This window comes from Hemicordylus capensis, chromosome 12 (assembly GCF_027244095.1).
Source record: "Hemicordylus capensis ecotype Gifberg chromosome 12, rHemCap1.1.pri, whole genome shotgun sequence".
Taxonomy (NCBI): domain Eukaryota; kingdom Metazoa; phylum Chordata; class Lepidosauria; order Squamata; family Cordylidae; genus Hemicordylus; species Hemicordylus capensis.
This window is the reverse complement of record NC_069668.1, coordinates 16,194,906-16,211,621: the sequence shown is the minus strand read 5'-3', so window position 1 is coordinate 16,211,621 and position 16,716 is coordinate 16,194,906. Positions and strand designations below refer to the sequence as shown.

The window sequence follows — 16,716 nt, the reverse complement described above, 5'->3', positions numbered from 1 at the left end:
AAAAGTCCATTAATTTCAGTCATGCAAATTAAAAAGTGAAACTGATCTATGAGACAGACGCATTACCTGCAAAGCCAGATAAGTCAAGCCTCAATTTGTTATCATTGTGATGATCGTGGCGTACAGCTCAGGAAAACCCCAAATCCACAATCCCAGAAAATTAGAATATTACATGGAACCAAGAAGACAAGGATGGTAGAAGAGAACAATATCGGACCTCTGAAAAGTATACAGTGTACTGTGCTTGATTGGCCAGCAAACTCGCCTGACCTGACCCCATAGAGAATCTATGGGGCATTGCCGAGAGAAGGATGAGAGACATGAGAGCAAACCATGCAGAAGAGCTGAAGGCCGCTAAGGAAGCATCCTGGTCTTCCATAACACCTCCTCAGTGCCACAGGCTGAGAGCATCCATGCCACGCCGCATGGAGGCAGGAATTGCTGCCAAAGGGGCCCCAACCAAGGACTGAATACATAGGCATGCTTCTACTTTTCGGAGGTCCGATATTGTTCGATTCTACTGATTACCTATTGCTAAACTGCAGTAGCAATAAAAGCCTCTAAATGATTCCCACTGAGTCTGTTTGATTGACCAAGAGGAGGACCCAGGGACGAAGCATGTTCACATCACTGCTACAGACACTCCATGGAGGAAAATGGCAGAAGGCCGTTCCATTCACAGGGGGCCACTGCCCACAAGACCCTCTCCTGCCTATTTCGTTTCTGCTACAAGGGAGAGGGCGTCAAAGCATCTAGCACGGGTCAATAGGCCATTCTGAGGCTACCCAAGAGGAGCATGGAAAACAGGATGAAAGGCTAGCGGTTTCTGCTTCCTCTCGATTGCACAATATGAACTCTTAGAAACAAGGTTCAAGGACATTAGGGGGAGAGACTAAACAATGCCGGAGCGGAAGGAATCAACATTTCTATAGCCTTTCTGGAGGTTAGCAGCAATGTATTAGGCTGGAACAAGCATGGAGAGGAGAGATGGTCTGGTGGGAGCCAGCATGACTGGTCCCCTTAGCTAAGCAGGGTCCGCCCTGGTTGCATAGGAAAGGGAGACTAGAAGTGTGAGCACTGGAAGTTCCCTCCCTGGCAGCATCCCCAAGACAGGGCTGAGAATGAGATTCCTGCCTGCCACCTGGGAGAAGCCGCTGCCAGTCTGTGAAGACAATACTGAGCTAGGTGGACAAATGGTCTGACTCGGTATGTGGCAGCTTCATATATTCCTCAAAGTTGGGAGAGTCAGTCTTGTGGTCACAAGCATGACTGATCCCCTTGGTTAAGCAGGGTTCACCCTGGTTGCATTTGAATGGGAGACTAGAAGTGTGAGCAGCCCTGGAAGAGATTCCCCCTCAGGGGATGGAGCCGCTCTGGGAAGAGCTGAAGGTTCCCAGTTCCCTCCCTGGCAGCATCTCCAACGATTTAGGGCTGGGAGAGAGATTCCTGCCTGCAACCTGGGAGAAGCCGCTGCCAGTCTGTGAAGACAATCCTGAGCTAGGTGGACCGAGGGTCTGACTCAGTATATGGCAGCTTCTTATATTCCCTAAGATCTTTCCTGGCTCTGTACTTGAGATCTTTTTAGGAGAGGAAAGCTGGCCTTGTGGTCGCCAGCATGACTTGTCCCCTTAGCTAAGCAGGGTCCACCCTGGTCGCATATGAATGGGAGACTTGATGTGTGAGCACTGGAAGAGATCCCCCCTCAGGGGATGGAGCTGCTCTGGGAAGAGCAGGAGGTTCCCAGTTCCCTCCCTGGCAGCATCTCCAACAAGAGAGGGCTGGGAGAGAGACTCCTGCCTGCCACCTGGGAGAAGCCGCTGCCAGTCTGTGCAGACAACACTGAGCTAGATGGACCAGTGGTCTGACTCAGTATATGGCAGCTTCCAATATACCCTAAGATCTTTCCTGGCTCTGTACTTGAGATCTTTTTAGGAGAGGAAAGCTGGTCTTGTGGTCGCAAGCAGGACTTGTCCCCTTAGCTAAGCAGGGTCCACCCTGGCTTGCATATGAAAGGGAGATTAGAAGTGTGAGCAGCACTGGAAGAGATTCCCCCTCAGGGGATGGAGCTGCTCTGGGAAGAGCAGGAGGTTCCCAGTTCCCTCCCTGGCAGCATCTCCAACGAGATAGGGCTGGGAGAAAGGCTCCTGCTTGCAACCTGGGAGAAGCTGCTGCCAGTCTGTGAAGACAATCCTGAGCTAGATAGATGGAGCCGCCGCTCTGGGAAGAACATCTAGGCTCCAAGTCCCCTTCCTGGCAGCATCTCCAAGATAGGACAATTTTTTTTTTTAATAGGACAAGATTTTTTTATTACCAAACTACCAAAGCATACAGTACGTTGCCAAAGCACAATGATATACAAAGTGGTGGTTTGTACATGATATATCTACAAGGATTTACACACAAGGATTTGGAAACCCACAAGGTTATGAAGTATATGCAGGTAGTACTGTAACTCGGGGGTGGGGGATTTCAAGGCACATCAGGTAATTGGGGGGGTTACGTCCAACGTCCATTTCCACAATTTGTCCCATTGCTGTTTAGAAGAGACACTCTTGTCTTTCTGCACATAACCATACAGACTTTTCCAGAAGAGATTTGCTGTCTCATCTGCGTGGACCTCTTGGTCGCGTCTTCCCTCCCTATCCTTATGCAGCAGCATTGCAGAAATGACATACAGGTTTACTAACCTGATTACGAGGAGGGGAATATTTCCAATTCCCTAGTATGGGGGCAGCCGTTGTGTCCCGTTTCCTTGCAGGTTTCTTTCTGGGACCTCGAAAGGAGGTTCTATCGCTCAAACCCCAGGTTAGTTATTCCCAAGTCTGTTTTCCCAAATCGGGCCACTCTCACAGCTTGCTTTACTCCCTGCCACACTCTTTTGGCTACCACGCACTCTTTTAAGACATGTGAGTGGGTTTCCCTGGATGTTTTGCCCAGCTCACTCGCTTTCTGCTTGCAGGCGATTTTAGGGCACTCTTGCTGGTCCTCTGGGAGCCATGGCTTGGCCGCATTTAGTATTATTATTATTTATTTGATTTCTATACCACGCTTCCAAAAATGGCTCAGGGCGGTTTACAAAGAGAGATAACAAACAAATAAGATGGTTCCCTGTCCCCAAAGGGCTCACATTCTAAAAACTTAGTGGTATAAGCACCACCTTGTTTCCCATAAATGGAAAGGGAACTTTTTCTCCTTAAAGACAGCGAGAGGGTGATCGGGTTGCAACAAGTACTGTGAAGTGCGTTGTTTGTAGCATTTATGCTCTAAATCGGGTTTTAAGAAACCCACGGGCTGAGAGAGACTCCTGCCTGCAACCTTGGAGAACAAGCTGCTGCCAGCCTGTGCAGACAATCCTGAGCCACTAAATGGCCGAGAGAGACTCCTGCCTGCAACCTTGGAGGAGAAGCCGCTGCCAGCCTGTGCAGACGATCCTGAGCCACTAAATGGCCGAGAGAGACTCCCGCCTGCAACCTTGGAGGAGAAGCCGCTGCCAGCCTGTGCAGACGATCCTGAGCCACTAAATGGCCGAGAGAGACTCCCGCCTGCAACCTTGGAGGAGAAGCCGCTGCCAGCCTGTGCAGACAATCCTGAGCCAGCAAATGGCCGAGAGAGACTCCCGCCTGCAACCTTGGAGGAGAAGCCGCTGCCAGCCTGTGCAGACAATCCTGAGCCACTAAATGGCCGAGAGAGACTCCCGCCTGCAACCTTGGAGGAGAAGCCGCTGCCAGCCTGTGCAGACGATCCTGAGCCACTAAATGGCCGAGAGAGACTCCCGCCTGCAACCTTGGAGGAGAAGCCGCTGCCAGCCTGTGCAGACGATCCTGAGCCACTAAATGGCCGAGAGAGACTCCCGCCTGCAACCTTGGAGGAGAAGCCGCTGCCAGCCTGTGCAGACGATCCTGAGCCACTAAATGGCCGAGAGAGACTCCCGCCTGCAACCTTGGAGGAGAAGCCGCTGCCAGCCTGTGCAGACGATCCTGAGCCACTAAATGGCCGAGAGAGACTCCCGCCTGCAACCTTGGAGGAGAAGCCGCTGCCAGCCTGTGCAGACGATCCTGAGCCACTAAATGGCCGAGAGAGACTCCCGCCTGCAACCTTGGAGGAGAAGCCGCTGCCAGCCTGTGCAGACGATCCTGAGCCACTAAATGGCCGAGAGAGACTCCCGCCTGCAACCTTGGAGGAGAAGCCGCTGCCAGCCTGTGCAGACGATCCTGAGCCAGCAAAGGGTCTGACTCAGTAAATAGCAGCTGCCTCCCTTCCTGTTCCTTGGAGCTGAGTTGAAGGCGTGTCCAGCCAGCCTCTCTACGCCCCGTCTGCGCTCACCAGCTGTCAGATAACCCCACAAGGCAGGGCTAGCAGGGAAAACGGCGACTGCGCCTTCGCGGGGCGGCAGTGTCGTAAACCGCTACCTCCCCCCCACGAGCATTTTTGCGGCAGCCCGCGGCCAGACACCCCCCTCGCCGGACGGCAGTGTCGCAAAGGGAGGCGGGGCGCCGCTTTGCGACTGCCGGGCGGCGCGAGAGTGGGGCCGCTCCCTGAAGGGAAGGAGGCGGCGGCCGGGCAGATACCCACTCGCCGGACGGCAGTGTCGCAAAAGGAGGCGGGGTGCCGTTTTGCGACTGCCGTGTGGCGCGAGAGTGGGGCCGCTCCCTGAAGGGAAGGAGGCGGCGTCGGCCGGCCAGACACCCCCCCCGCCGGACGGCAGTGTCGCAAAAGGAGGCGGGGCGCCGCTTTGCGACTGCCGGGCGGCGCGAGAGTGGGGCCGCTCCCTGAAGGGAAGGAGGCGGCGGCCGGGCAGAGCGAGCGAGCGGGCAGGCGGGCGGCGCCTCATGGGGACCGTGGGCAGCCACAGCGAGGGCGAGGAGGAGGAGGCGGCCTCGGCGGCCGCGGAAGGCGGAGAGGCAGCAGCGGGGCCGCCGGGGGCCAGCGAGGCCATGGAGCTGTCCTCGTCGTCGTCGCCGCCGCCGCCGCCGCCGGGCCCCGCCGCCGCCGCCGCCTCCCCTGTGGCGGGCGGTTCCGCCGGCGGCTCTGGCGGCGGCTTCCCGGCGGCGGCGGTGCTGCTGGGCCAGGCGCGGCTGCGGGAGGCGGCGGCGGCGCGGCTGCGGGAGGCGCCCTCGGCCGAGCCGCTCCTCTCGCGCCACCACGCCGCCCTCCTGCGCTGGCTGGAGGAGCGCCTGGCCCGCGGCGAGGAGGCCGTCAGCCTGGAGCAGCTGGCCGAGGCCCTGGAGAGCCGCGCCGGGCCCGCCGCCGCCGGAGGAGCCGGGGCTGGAGCCGGGGCTGGAGCCGGAGGAACCGGAGCCGCCGCCGGGGCCGGGAGCGGGGCCGCCCCGGCCGGAGGAGGAGCAGGAGGAACCGCCGCCGCCGAGGAGGAGGAGCGGGCCCGCAGCCAGGAGGTCGGTCGGTCGCTGTGGCGGGAAAAAGAGAGGCAGCGGCCACATACCGAGTCGGGCCCTGGGACCGTCTCGCGCAGGGCGGTCAGCCCAGGCTGGCAGCGGCTTCTCCCAGGCGGCAGGGGGCAGGAGTCTCTCTCCCTCAGCCCGATCTCGTTGGAGAGGTTGCTGCCGCCTCCAGGGAGCCTCTAGATGCCCTCGAGGGAACCTAGACGCTCTTCCCTGTTATCCCCTGAGGGGGGAATCTCTTGCAGGGCTCAGAGACATCCAGTCTCCCGGCCAAATGCAAGCCAGGGCAGACCCTGCTTTGCAAAGGGGACAGTTCATGCTTCCATAGGGAGCGGCCATATACTGAGTCAGTGCCATATACTGTAGTGCTGGACTAGGATCGGGGAGACCCAAGTTCAAATCCCCATTCAGCCATAAAAACTAGCTGGGTGACTCGGGGCCAGTCATGTCTCTCTCAGCCTAACCTACCTCACAGGGTGGTTGTGAAAGAGAAACTCAAGGATGTAGTATCTGGGCTCCAGTTTGTATCTCCCTCCAGTTTGCAGGGAGCAGGAGTCTGTCTCAGCTCGATCTTGGAGAGGCTGCCAGGGAGGGGATTGGGAACCTAAATGCTCTTCCCAGAGCGGCTCCATCCCTTGAGGGGAATCTTTTCCAGTGTTCACACATGTGGTCTCCCCTTCACATGCAAACCAGGGCAGACCCTGCTTAGCTAAGGAGACAAGTCGTGCTGGTGACCACCAGGCTAGCTCTTCTCCCACCGTTCCTGCCCACAGTGGCCTTTGTTTGGCCATTGTGGGGTAGGGATGACCCTTGTAGGGGTGTTGACTACAACGCCCATCACCCCCGTGGCCGTGGGCTGGCGGTTCCAGGTCTGTTGGGCTGTTGACTACAACTCCCATCGTTCTCAGCTGGATCAGCCATTGGCGGCCGCTGGTGGGACAGTTGGCCCCAGGCCCCACGTGTTGACTACAACTGCCATCGTCCTCGGCTGCAGTGGCCTTTGGGAGGACCCTGTGGGGCAGGTGTTCCTGGGTGGTGTTGACTACAATGCCCATCATCTCCCCCTGCCATGGCCTTTGGCTGGGGGCGATGGGACAGATGTTCCCAGAAGTGGCTGACGTCAACTCCCACCAGCTGTGGCTGTTGTTGGTAGGTGATCATCATCATCATCATCATTATTATTACATTTCTATCCCGCTCTTTCTCCAAGGAGCCCAGAGCGGTGCACTACATACTTGAGTTTCTCTTCCACAACAACCCTGTGAAGTAGGCTAGGCTGAGAGAGAAGAGACTGGCCCAGAGTCACCCCAGCTAGTCTCATGGCTGAATGGGGATTTGAACTCGGGTCTCCCCGGTCCTAGTCCAGCACTCTAACCGCTACACCACGCTGCCTCTCATGGGATAGGTGTTCCCAGATGTTGACTCCAGTGGCCTTGGGTTGAGGGTGATTCCCGTCATAGGCAGGCGGCCTCTGGCAGAGTCCCTGTGGCAGCAAACGCCCCGGTTGTGGCCAAGTCGAATTTCCGTCGCTGGACTCGGGGATTCCCCCCCCCCACCTGATGCTTAGAGTGGCAGATTACAGCTAGGGAGGTGCGAGTTCGAATCGAGAAGACTTTCTCTTCCTCCATCCCCACAACATGCATCCCTTTATAAACCCTTCTCAGACTCCCCTGTCCTTTTCATAAGGAGCCTTTAGTCTCTCCTCGGGGGCAGGCACTGAGGCACTCATTTGGGGGCCCTTTTCCCAACCCTATGACAGAGTTCCCTGGAACAGGGATGCCCAGATGATGTGGACCTAGCGAGTAGCAGGGAGTTCTGGTGGTCCTGGCGTTGGCAAATGTGAGGCAAGTTAGGCAGCAGCGGTTGAAGCCCTCTATCGGGCAGCAGCGGTTGAAGCCCTCTATCGGGCAGCAGCGGTTGAAGCCCTCTATCGGGCAGCAGCGGTTGAAGCCCTCTATCGGGCAGCAGCGGTTGAAGCCCTCTATCGGGCAGCAGCGATCCAGGGAGGTGCTGAAAGGCGTCAATCTCACACGGCACAGGAGGAGGCCACGGTCAACCCCTCCTGGATACTACCAAAGAAAAAAACCACAGGGCTCTGTGGGTGCCAGGAGTCGAAACTGATTTTTAACGGCACGCTTTACTTTAGCATTATGATAAATATCTGGGACTTCTGCTTTCCCAACTTAAAAACAGGCTGCTTGAGAGGTTTCCAGTTGCCTCCCTGGCTTCTCCAAGAGAGGGCTGGGAGAGAGACTCCTGCCTGCAACCTGGGAGAAGCCGCTGCCAGTCTGTGAAGACAATGCTGAGCTAGGTGGACCAAGGGTCTGACTCAGTAGATGGCAGCTTCCTATATTCTCTGAGATCTTTCCTGGCTCTGTACTTGAGATCTTTTTAGGAGAGGAAAGCTGGTCTTGTGGTCGCCGGCAGGACTTGTCCCCTTAGCTAAGCAGGGTCCACCCTGGTTGCATGTGAATGGGAGACTAGAAGTGTGAGCCCTGCAAGAGATTCCCCTCTTAGGGGATGATGGAGCCGCTCTGGGAAGAGCATCTAGGCTCCAAATTCCCTCCCTGGCAGCGTCTCCAATGAGATAGGGCTGGGAGAGAGACTCCTGCCTGCAACCTTGGAGAAGCCGCTGCCAATCTGTGAAGACAGTACTGAGCTAGATAGACCAAGGGTCTGACTCAGTATATGGCAGCTTCCTATGTTCCTATGACTTGGAGGTGGGATTTGAAAACGGGACCTCTGGCTTCCACAGTGGACTGCGTGGGCCACTGGAGCAACCTTGGGGCCACTGTCGTCGGGAAGGGCTGGGGAGAAGTTGAATGAGGAAGTGCTGGAGGTGATCGGAGGAGTTCCTGGAGGCGCCCGCTAACTGGTCTAGTTACCGGCAGCTTGAAAAAGGGGACCGTCAGCATGGCGACCTTCTCCCTGCCTTTGAGAGAGCTTAGTATAGCGAATGGATCCAGGTTGGCTTTCCGAGACGGGGACTCTGGGAGCGGGGTGTGTGTGTGTGTGACGCACCATTCAGGATACTTAACGAGAGTATTGCACTTAAGCTGGTGAGGGCAGCACACTGGATCGGAGATATCTGGGGCGGGCGCTGGGGCCACTTCCGTCTTGGGCACCCTCCTGGTTTATGGAGCCGTCTTGAGTACCATGCTAAGCAGCCGCTGGCCACCAAAAAAACAAATAACGTCTGTATTTATGCCGGGGGTGTGTGTGTGTGTGTAACCCAAAGGAAGCGTCACACTTCCCCCGGGTAAATGCAGTGGTCCTACTCCGGAGAAATGTGTGTCGACACCTGTATGGGAGCTTTTCATTCTTCCCGCACAGCACGTAGCGGCCTTTTCTAAAATAAAGCCCGGCTCATGATGTGTCATAGAAGAGGCTGTTCAGGAAAGAAAGGGAAAGAGTCCATTACGTATCTGAACATCAGAACAGCCCTGCTGGATCAGGCCCAAGGAGGCCCATGTAGTCCAGCATCCTGATTCCCACAGTGGCCCACCAGATTATTATTATTATTATTATTATTATTATTATTACATTTATATCCCACTTTTTCTCCAAGGAGCCCATTGCTACATACTTGAGTTTCTCTTTCACAACAACCCTGTGAAGTAGGCTAGGCTGAGAGAGATGTGACTGGCCCCGAGTCACCCAGCGAGTTTCATGCCTGAATGGGGATTTGAACTCGGGTCTCCCCGGTCCTAGTCCAGCACTCTAACCACTACCCCACACCGGCCCCTGATGTCTCTGGGAAGCCCACAGGCAAGAGGTGAAAGCAGGCCCCCCTCTGGCACTGCTACTCCCCTGCAACTGGGATTCGGAGGCATCCTGCCTGTCAATCTGGAGATAGTCCGTAGCCATCAGGACTTGTAGCCACTAACAGACCCACCCTCCATCTTGCCTCTGAGGCTGGAGGTGGCCATTGCCACCAGACTAGCAGCCATTTGGTGGACCTGTCCGAAACAGAAAGTTTGCTAGCCTGGGGGCCGTAAGAGGAAGGTGAAATGGACAGCGTCGTTCCTCTCCTGTTTTGAACTCCAAAAGCCTGAATCTGAAAGGGATTGTGTGGCCAGCAGAAGGGGCTAGTTCCACAAATGATTATTATTATTTTTATTTTTACATTTCATATCCCGCTCTCCCTCCAAGGAGCCCAGAGTGGTGTCCTACATCCTTGAGTTTCTCTTTCACAACAACCCTGTGAAGTAGGCAAGGCTGAGAGAGAAGCGACTGGCCCAGAGTCACCCAGCTAGTTTCATGCCTGAAGGGGGATTCGAACTCGGGTCTCCCCGGTCCTAGTCCAGCACTCTCACCACTACCCCGCGCTGGTGAAAGGATCCCCCTGCCTGCAGAAGTGGAAGCAACACAGGTGACCCAAGCATGCCCCCGAGGGATGTCCTGGCAAGCCAGGGCTCGCCCACCTCGCCTGCCTCTCCAGCTGTTGGTGAACTAACTGCAACTCCCATCGTCCCCCGCCAGAAATGCCGCGGAGGGCGCTTTTAGTCCAGAACGTCTTCCTTGTTCACGTGGTTCATGTGAGCGGGAAAGTGTGTGGTGTGTGGTGCTTAAACCGAATGCACTTTTTAGCCGTCGGAGGCTTCGGGTTTTGTCTGGCACAAAGCAAGGGAAGTGTGGCTTGTGGGAAGACGGGGCTAGAAGTCAAATGTACCCCTGCAGACCATGTCACGGACCTTGGCCAGGGAGGCTGCACAAGGGTTTGCCTTCACGGGAACAGTCGGCGATAGCCCCGGGGGAGAGATTGCGATGCCTGGGCAAAGGTTCAGGGCCCACACCCTGCTGAGGAACCCTGTGGCCGCCTGCTTCTCGGGCGTGGAGGCTGCCCTCCGGGCCTGGCGAATGCCGCCGTGCCCTTGCTGAGGGCAGTGCTTCCTCACGCCTGGGCCAGTCTCTCCCGGTCCCTTTTGGGGACAGGTTGGTGGCAGGCGGTGATGAGATGATGGGCGATGAAGATTTCTGCACTGACTCTTGTGGCTCTCCCCGGTTGAAGCAAAGCCTCCTCTCCAGGGTGTTTCACCTGCTGTGATCAAAGTTCAGGTATCCCTGGCCTCATCCCGGGTGAGCAAACAAAGCCCATTGTGTGAGCAGCTGTTTGCCAAAACAGAGGGAAAGGCCTTCTTTGCAGAGACATTCTTTTCCGGCTGAGCACATAGTTACTCAGAGTCAGACCTTTGATCCCCTCAGCTCAGCATTGCCTACCCAGACTGGCAGCGGCTTCTCCAAGGCTGCAGGCCGGACTCTCTCTCAGCCCTCTCTCGGAGATGCTGCCAGGGAGGGAACCCAGGAACACCTGTGTGCAAATAGATCCTCTTTCACTGACAAGTCCTGCTTGCGAGCACAAGACCAGCTTTCCTCTCCTAGAAAGATCTCAAGTACAGAGCCAGGAAAGATCTCAGGGAATATAGGAAGCTGCCATATACTGAGTCCGACCCTTGGTCCACCTCGCTCAGTATTGTCTTCACAGACTGGCAGCAGCGGCTTCTCCAAGGTGGCAGGCAGGAGTCTCTCTCCCAGCTCTCTCTCGTTGGAGATGCTGCCAGGGAGGGGACTGGGAACCTAGATGCTCTTCTCAGAGCAGCTCCATCCCCGGAGGGGGAATCTCTTCCACTGCTGACACTTCTAGTCTCCCTTTCATAGGCAACCAGGGCGGAACCTGCTTAGCTAAGGGGACAAGTCCTGCTTGCAACCACCAGGCCAGCTTTCCTCTCCTAAAAAGATCTCAAGTACAGAGCCAGGAAAGATCTTAGGGAATATAGGAAGCTGCCATTTACTGAGTCAGACCATCGGTCTATCTAGCTCAGGACTGTCTTCACAGACTGGCAGCGGCTTCTCCAGAGTTGCAGGCAGGAGTCTCTCTCCCAGCCCTATCTTGTTGGAGATGCTGCCAGGGAGGGAACTGCGAACCTAGATGCTCTTCTCAGAGCGGCCCCATTATCCCCTGAGGGGGAATCTCTTCCGGTGCTCACACTTCTGGTCTCCCATCCAAATGCAAACCAAGGCAAACCCTGCTTAGCAAAGGGGACAAGGCATGCTTGCGACCACCAGACCAGCTTTCCTCTCCTAAAAAGATCTCAAGTACAGAGCCAGGAAAGATCTTAGGGGATATAGGAAGCTGCCATATACTGAGTCAGACCCTCGGTCCACCTAGCTCAGTATTGTCTTCACAGACTGGCAGCGGCTTCTCCCAGGTTGCAGGCAGGAGTCTCTCTGCCAGCCCTCTCTTGGAGATGCTGCTGCCAGGGAGGGAACCTGGGGGACCTTCTGCCTGCAAGCAGGCCCATGCTCTGCCAACAAGAACAACAACAAATACAAATATTTATATACTGCTTTTTGACAAAAGTTTCCCAAGCGGGAAATGGTAAATAAATAAGATAAGATGGCTCTCTGTCCCCAAAGGGCTCACAATCCAAACCTTAATCTCTTATTCATCTTCTGCAATTTGATTCTTTTTAATATTGTAAATATCACGGTATTAATATCGTAATATTGGGTGCCTTGGTCAAGGCAGAAAGGCGGTATAAAAATATAGCAGATAAATAATCTAAGGAATAAAAAAAGAAACATACACCAGACACCAGCAACAGTCACTGGGAGTACAGTGCTTTTGGCCGGATAGGGCCAGTTGCTCTCCCTCTGCTAAATGGAGAGAATCTCCACGTTAAAAGGTCACTTCTCTCTCAGCCTAACCTACTTCACAGGGTTGTTGTGAAAGAGAAACTCAAGGATGTAGTACTCCGCTTTGGGGTCCTTGGAGGAAGAGCGGCATATAAATGTAGTAGTAGTAATAATAATAATAATAAATAAAAGGGTGCTTCTGTGCCCTGCTACCACTGAGCGGCGGCCCCATCCTCTCCGGGGAAGCTCTTCTGGTGCTCACTGGCCACCCATCCAGATGCAAACCAAGGCCAACCCTGCTTAGCGAAGGGAACCGTCCAGGCTTGCTCGCAGCTGATGCTCGCCAGTTGCGGCCGCAAGACCAGCTTTCCTCCCCAAGCTCCCTATCCACTCCCCGCCCCCCCACGTGCCAGGGTACCCTCGTATCTATGTGTATAGACATAGATGGGCTCCTGAAACGGCTGGCCTTTAATGAGGCATTCTGATAATTAAAGTGGCGCTCTGCTTCGGACCTGGGCCCTGGCTGATGAGACGGATGCCAACCCAGGGAAGGCGCCAGGCGCCGGTCTCCGCTGATCACGCCCCTCGGCACCGAGACTCCTCATCTTCTCGGATCGGGGCTAGCCACGGGGCTGAGTGGAGGACCAAGGTTGCCTGCCCGGCTGCGTTTGGGAGGCGCTGTGTGCGGAGTCCCTTGCTTGCGCGAGGGCGTCATCTCCTCGGTTGAGGCCACAGGGATCTTCCCAGGCAGTGAACATCCAGCCGTGTTTGCTCTCTTCATTTGATTCGTCTGTGTGTGGAAGTGAGTTTTGTTCCGGGCGGCCGTATCCAGGCAGTGTGCGCGCGCGCACCATGTGCGTTCGGAGTGGGGCCTTCCCCATTCAGCCCGAGTGGGGTCTAAAATGGACGGAGCGGACCCCCCCAAACGTGTGACATGCCTTCGTGGGAACACTGGCTGCCACTTTAGTTTGCATGGAAAAGGGTGCTGAGACCGTAGCGATGTTGACAGTCGCCTAAGGGAGGAGAGCTGGTCTGGGGAGCTAGCATGGCCAAGCGAGGTCTGCCTTGGTTTGCATTTGAATGGGAGACTAGAAGGGTGAGCACTGCCAGAGAGTCCCCTTAGGGGTTAGGGCTGCTTTGGGAAGAGCATCGAGGTTCCCAGTTCCCTTCCTGGCAGCATCTCCAACGAGAGAGGGCTGGGAGAGAGACTCCTGCCTGCAGCCTTGGAGAAGCCGCTGCCAGTCTGTGAAGACGACACTGAACTAAATAGACCAAGGGTCAGACTCAGTAGATGGCAGCTTCCTATATTCCCGAAGATCTTTCCTGGCTCTGTACTTGAGATCTTTTTAGGAGAGAAAAGCTGGTCTTGTGGTTGCAAGCAGGACTTGTCCCCTTAGCTAAGCAGGGTCCGCCCTGGTTGCATATGAAAGAGAGACTAGAAGTGTGAGCAGCACTGCAAGATATTCCCCTTAGTAGGGGATGATGGGGCCACTCTGGGAAGAGCTGAAGGTTCCCAGTTCCCTCCCTGGCAGCATCTCCAATGAAAGAGGGCTGGGAGAGAGACTCCTGCCTGCAGCCTTGGAGGAGACGCTGCCAGTCTGTGAAGACGACACTGAGCTAGATGAACCAAGGCTCTGACTCAGTAGATGGCAGCTTCCTATATTCCCTGAGATCTTTCCTGGCTCTGTACTTGAGATCTTTTTAGGAGAGGAAAGCTGGTCTTGTGGTCGCAAGCATGACTGGTCCCCTTAGCTAAGCAGGGTCCACCCTGGTTTGCATTTGGATGGGAGACTAGAAGTGTGAGCACTGGAAGAGATTCCCCCTCAGGGGATGATGGAGCCGCTCTGGGAAGAGCTGAAGGTTCCCAATTTCCTCCCTGGCAGCATCTCCAACGAGACAGGGCTGGCAGAGAGACTCCTGCCTGCAACCTCGGAGGAGCCGCTGCCCGTCTGGGTAGACAGTTCTGAACTAGATGGAGGAATGGTAGACGGCAGCGTCTTACGTTGCTAAGGCCCGGTTTGCTCACTGGTCAACCCCCCTGGCTACTCCGTAAACGGGTCCAAGCTACCGTGCTGCAGCCAAAACGGGGAGCAGAGCTGGTCTGGAGGTAGAGAGGATGAGTAGACCCCTTTGCTCAGCAGGGGCCCCCCCGGCTTGCATTTGGTGGGGTGGCTCCATGTGAGCCCTCTAAGATCTCCCCGCTGAGGGGATGCTTGCGTCCAGAAGCTCCCCAGTTCCCTCCCCGGCCTCTCCCGAAAGGGCTGAGAGAGGCTGCTGCTTGCCGTCTTGCAGAAGCTGCTGCCAGTGTCCTCTCTCATTTCTTGCATCTGTGTGCGGGGTGAGTTTTGTCCTGGGCGGCAGTATCCAGGCTGTGCGCGCGCACCATGTGCACTCAGCGTAGGGCCTTCCCGATTCAACCGGAGCGGCGTCTCAAACGAACGGAGCGGACATCCCGAAACCTGGAGCCACCGTCTGACGGTCGAAGGCAGCTTCCTCTCTTCCTCTGGCAGTCAGAGGCCTGCCAGCAGGAGACTGAATTGGCCTACTTTGCCGTGGGGCTGTGCGCACCCCCTGAACGTCCGTTATTTCAGTGAGGCAGGAAGCCGTGGCCGGGTGGGGAAGGCGTGGCCACGGTGCACACCAAGCGGTTGCTTCGCAAACCAAGATCGCGGGTTTGTGTGTGGAGAATGGAAGAGGTTGGGCTCATCTTTCTGGCCCTCTACGCCGCCTCGTAGGGACCCGCGCAACATGTTCGGCAGTACTTGAGCCTTGCGCACATAGGAACATAGGAAGCTGCCATATACTGAGTCAGACCCTTGGTCTATCTAGCTCAGGATTGTCAACCCAGACTGGCAGCGGCTTCTCCCAGGTTGCAGGCAGGAGTCTCTCTCCCAGCCCTCTCTCATTGGAGATGCTGCCAGGGAGGGAACTGGGAACCTTCAGCTCTTCCCAGAGCGGCTCCATCCCTTGAGGGGAATATCTTGCTCTGCTCACACTTCTAGTCTCCCTTTCATATGCAAGCCAGGGCGGACCCTGCTTAGCTAAGGGGACAAGTCCTGCTTGCGGCCACCAGACCAGCTTTCCTCTCCTAAAAAGATCTCAAGTACAGAGCCAGGAAAGATCTTGGGGAATATAGGAAGCTGCCATCTACTGAGTCAGACCCTTGGTCCACCTAGCTCAGGATTGTCTTCACAGACTGGCAGCAGCAGCTTCTCCAAGGTTGCAGGCAGGAGTCTCTCTCCCAGCCCTATCTCGTTGGAGATGCTGCCAGGGAGGGAACTGGGAACCTTCTGCTCATCCCAGAGCGGCTCCATCATCCCCTTAAGGGGGAATCTCTTCCAGTGCTCACACTTCTGGTCTCCCTTTCATATGCAACCAGGGCGGACCCTGCTTAGCTAAGGGGACAAGGCATGCTTGCAACCACAAGACCAGCTTTCCTCTCCTAAAAAGATCTCAAGTACAGAGCCAGGAAAGATCTCAGGGAATATAGGAAGCTGCCATCTACTGAGTCAGACCCTTGGTCCACCTAGCTCAGGATTGTCTTCACAGACTGGCAGCGGCTTCTCCAAAGTTGCAGGCAGGAATCTCTCTCCCAGCCCGATCTCCTTGGAGATGCTGCCAGGGAGGGAACTGGGAACCTAGATGCTCTTCCCAGAGCGGCTCCATCCCCTCCAGGGGGAATCTCTTGCAGTGCTCACACTTCTAGTCTCCCATTCATATGCAATCAGGGAGGACCCTGCTTAGCTAAGGGGACAAGGCACGCTTGCCACCACAAGGCCAGCTGTCCTCTCCCATGCCTCACAGGGGTGGGATCCAAAGGCAAGCTTGCCATGCGGAAGGACAGAGTAGGCGATGCGTGTTTCTACACCGTGTCAATTCTGCCAGAAGCTTGGGAGTTTCATAGAAACATCGGAAGCTGCTGTATGCTGAGTCAGACCCTTGGTCTGTTTAGCTCAGTATTGTCTGCACAGACTGGCAGCGGCTTCTCCAAGGCGGCAGGGAGCAGGAGTCTCTCTCAGCCTTACAGTGAAGCAGCTAAGGAAAACAATTTATGGAGAGATTCTAGAAGTGGGTTTTTAAAAACCCGATTTAGAACATAAATGCTACCAACACCGCACTTCATAGTACTTGTTGCAACTCGATTACCCGATCGCTGTCTTTAAGGAGAAAAAGTTCCCTTTCCATTTATGGGAAACAAGGTGGTGCTTATACCACTAAGTTTTTAGAATGTGAGCCCTTTGGGGATAGGGAACCATCTTATTTGTTTGTTATCTCTCTTTGTAAACCGCCCTGAGCCATTTTTGGAAGCGTGGTATAGAAATCGAATTAATAATAATAATACTAAATGCAGCCAAGCCATGGCTCCCAGAGGACCAGCAAGAGTGCCCTAAAATCACCTGCAAACAGAAAGCGAGTGAGCAGGGCAAAACATCCAGGGAAACCCACTCACATGTCTTAAAAGAGTGCGTGGTAGCCAAAAGAGTGTGGCAGGGAGTAAAGCAAGCTGTGAGAGTGGCCCGATTTGGGAAAACAGACTTGGGAAGAACCAACCTGGGGTTTGAGCGATAGAACCTCTTTTCGAGGTCCCAGAAAGAAACCTGCAAGGAAACGGGACACAACGGCTGCCCCCATACTAGGGAATTGGAAATATTCCCCTCCTCGTAATCAGGTTAGTAAACCT

At 55.4% G+C, this 16,716-nt stretch overlaps 2 protein-coding genes across 4 annotated transcripts in view; one reads left to right on the top strand and one right to left on the bottom strand.

Moving 5' to 3' along the window:
- The window catches only part of TADA2A (transcriptional adaptor 2A), a 34,685-nt gene extending 31,500 nt beyond the window's left edge, over positions 1-3,185 (bottom strand). Inside the window, exon 1 of one of the 2 annotated variants that reach the window (XM_053274813.1) lies at positions 2,688-3,185. The gene's annotated coding sequence lies outside the window, so the exon portion shown is untranslated. The remainder of the gene's footprint in view (positions 1-2,687) is intronic. The other variant, XM_053274817.1, reaches the window with a different exon arrangement.
- A 1,483-nt stretch (positions 3,186-4,668) lies between these two features.
- ZZEF1 (zinc finger ZZ-type and EF-hand domain containing 1) overlaps positions 4,669-16,716 on the top strand; it is a 103,996-nt gene continuing 91,948 nt past the window's right edge. For both annotated transcript variants that reach the window (XM_053274809.1, XM_053274808.1), the window contains exon 1: positions 4,669-5,393. In XM_053274809.1, the coding sequence (XP_053130784.1) occupies positions 4,830-5,393 (564 nt within the window). In that variant the 5' untranslated portion in view covers positions 4,669-4,829. The remainder of the gene's footprint in view (positions 5,394-16,716) is intronic.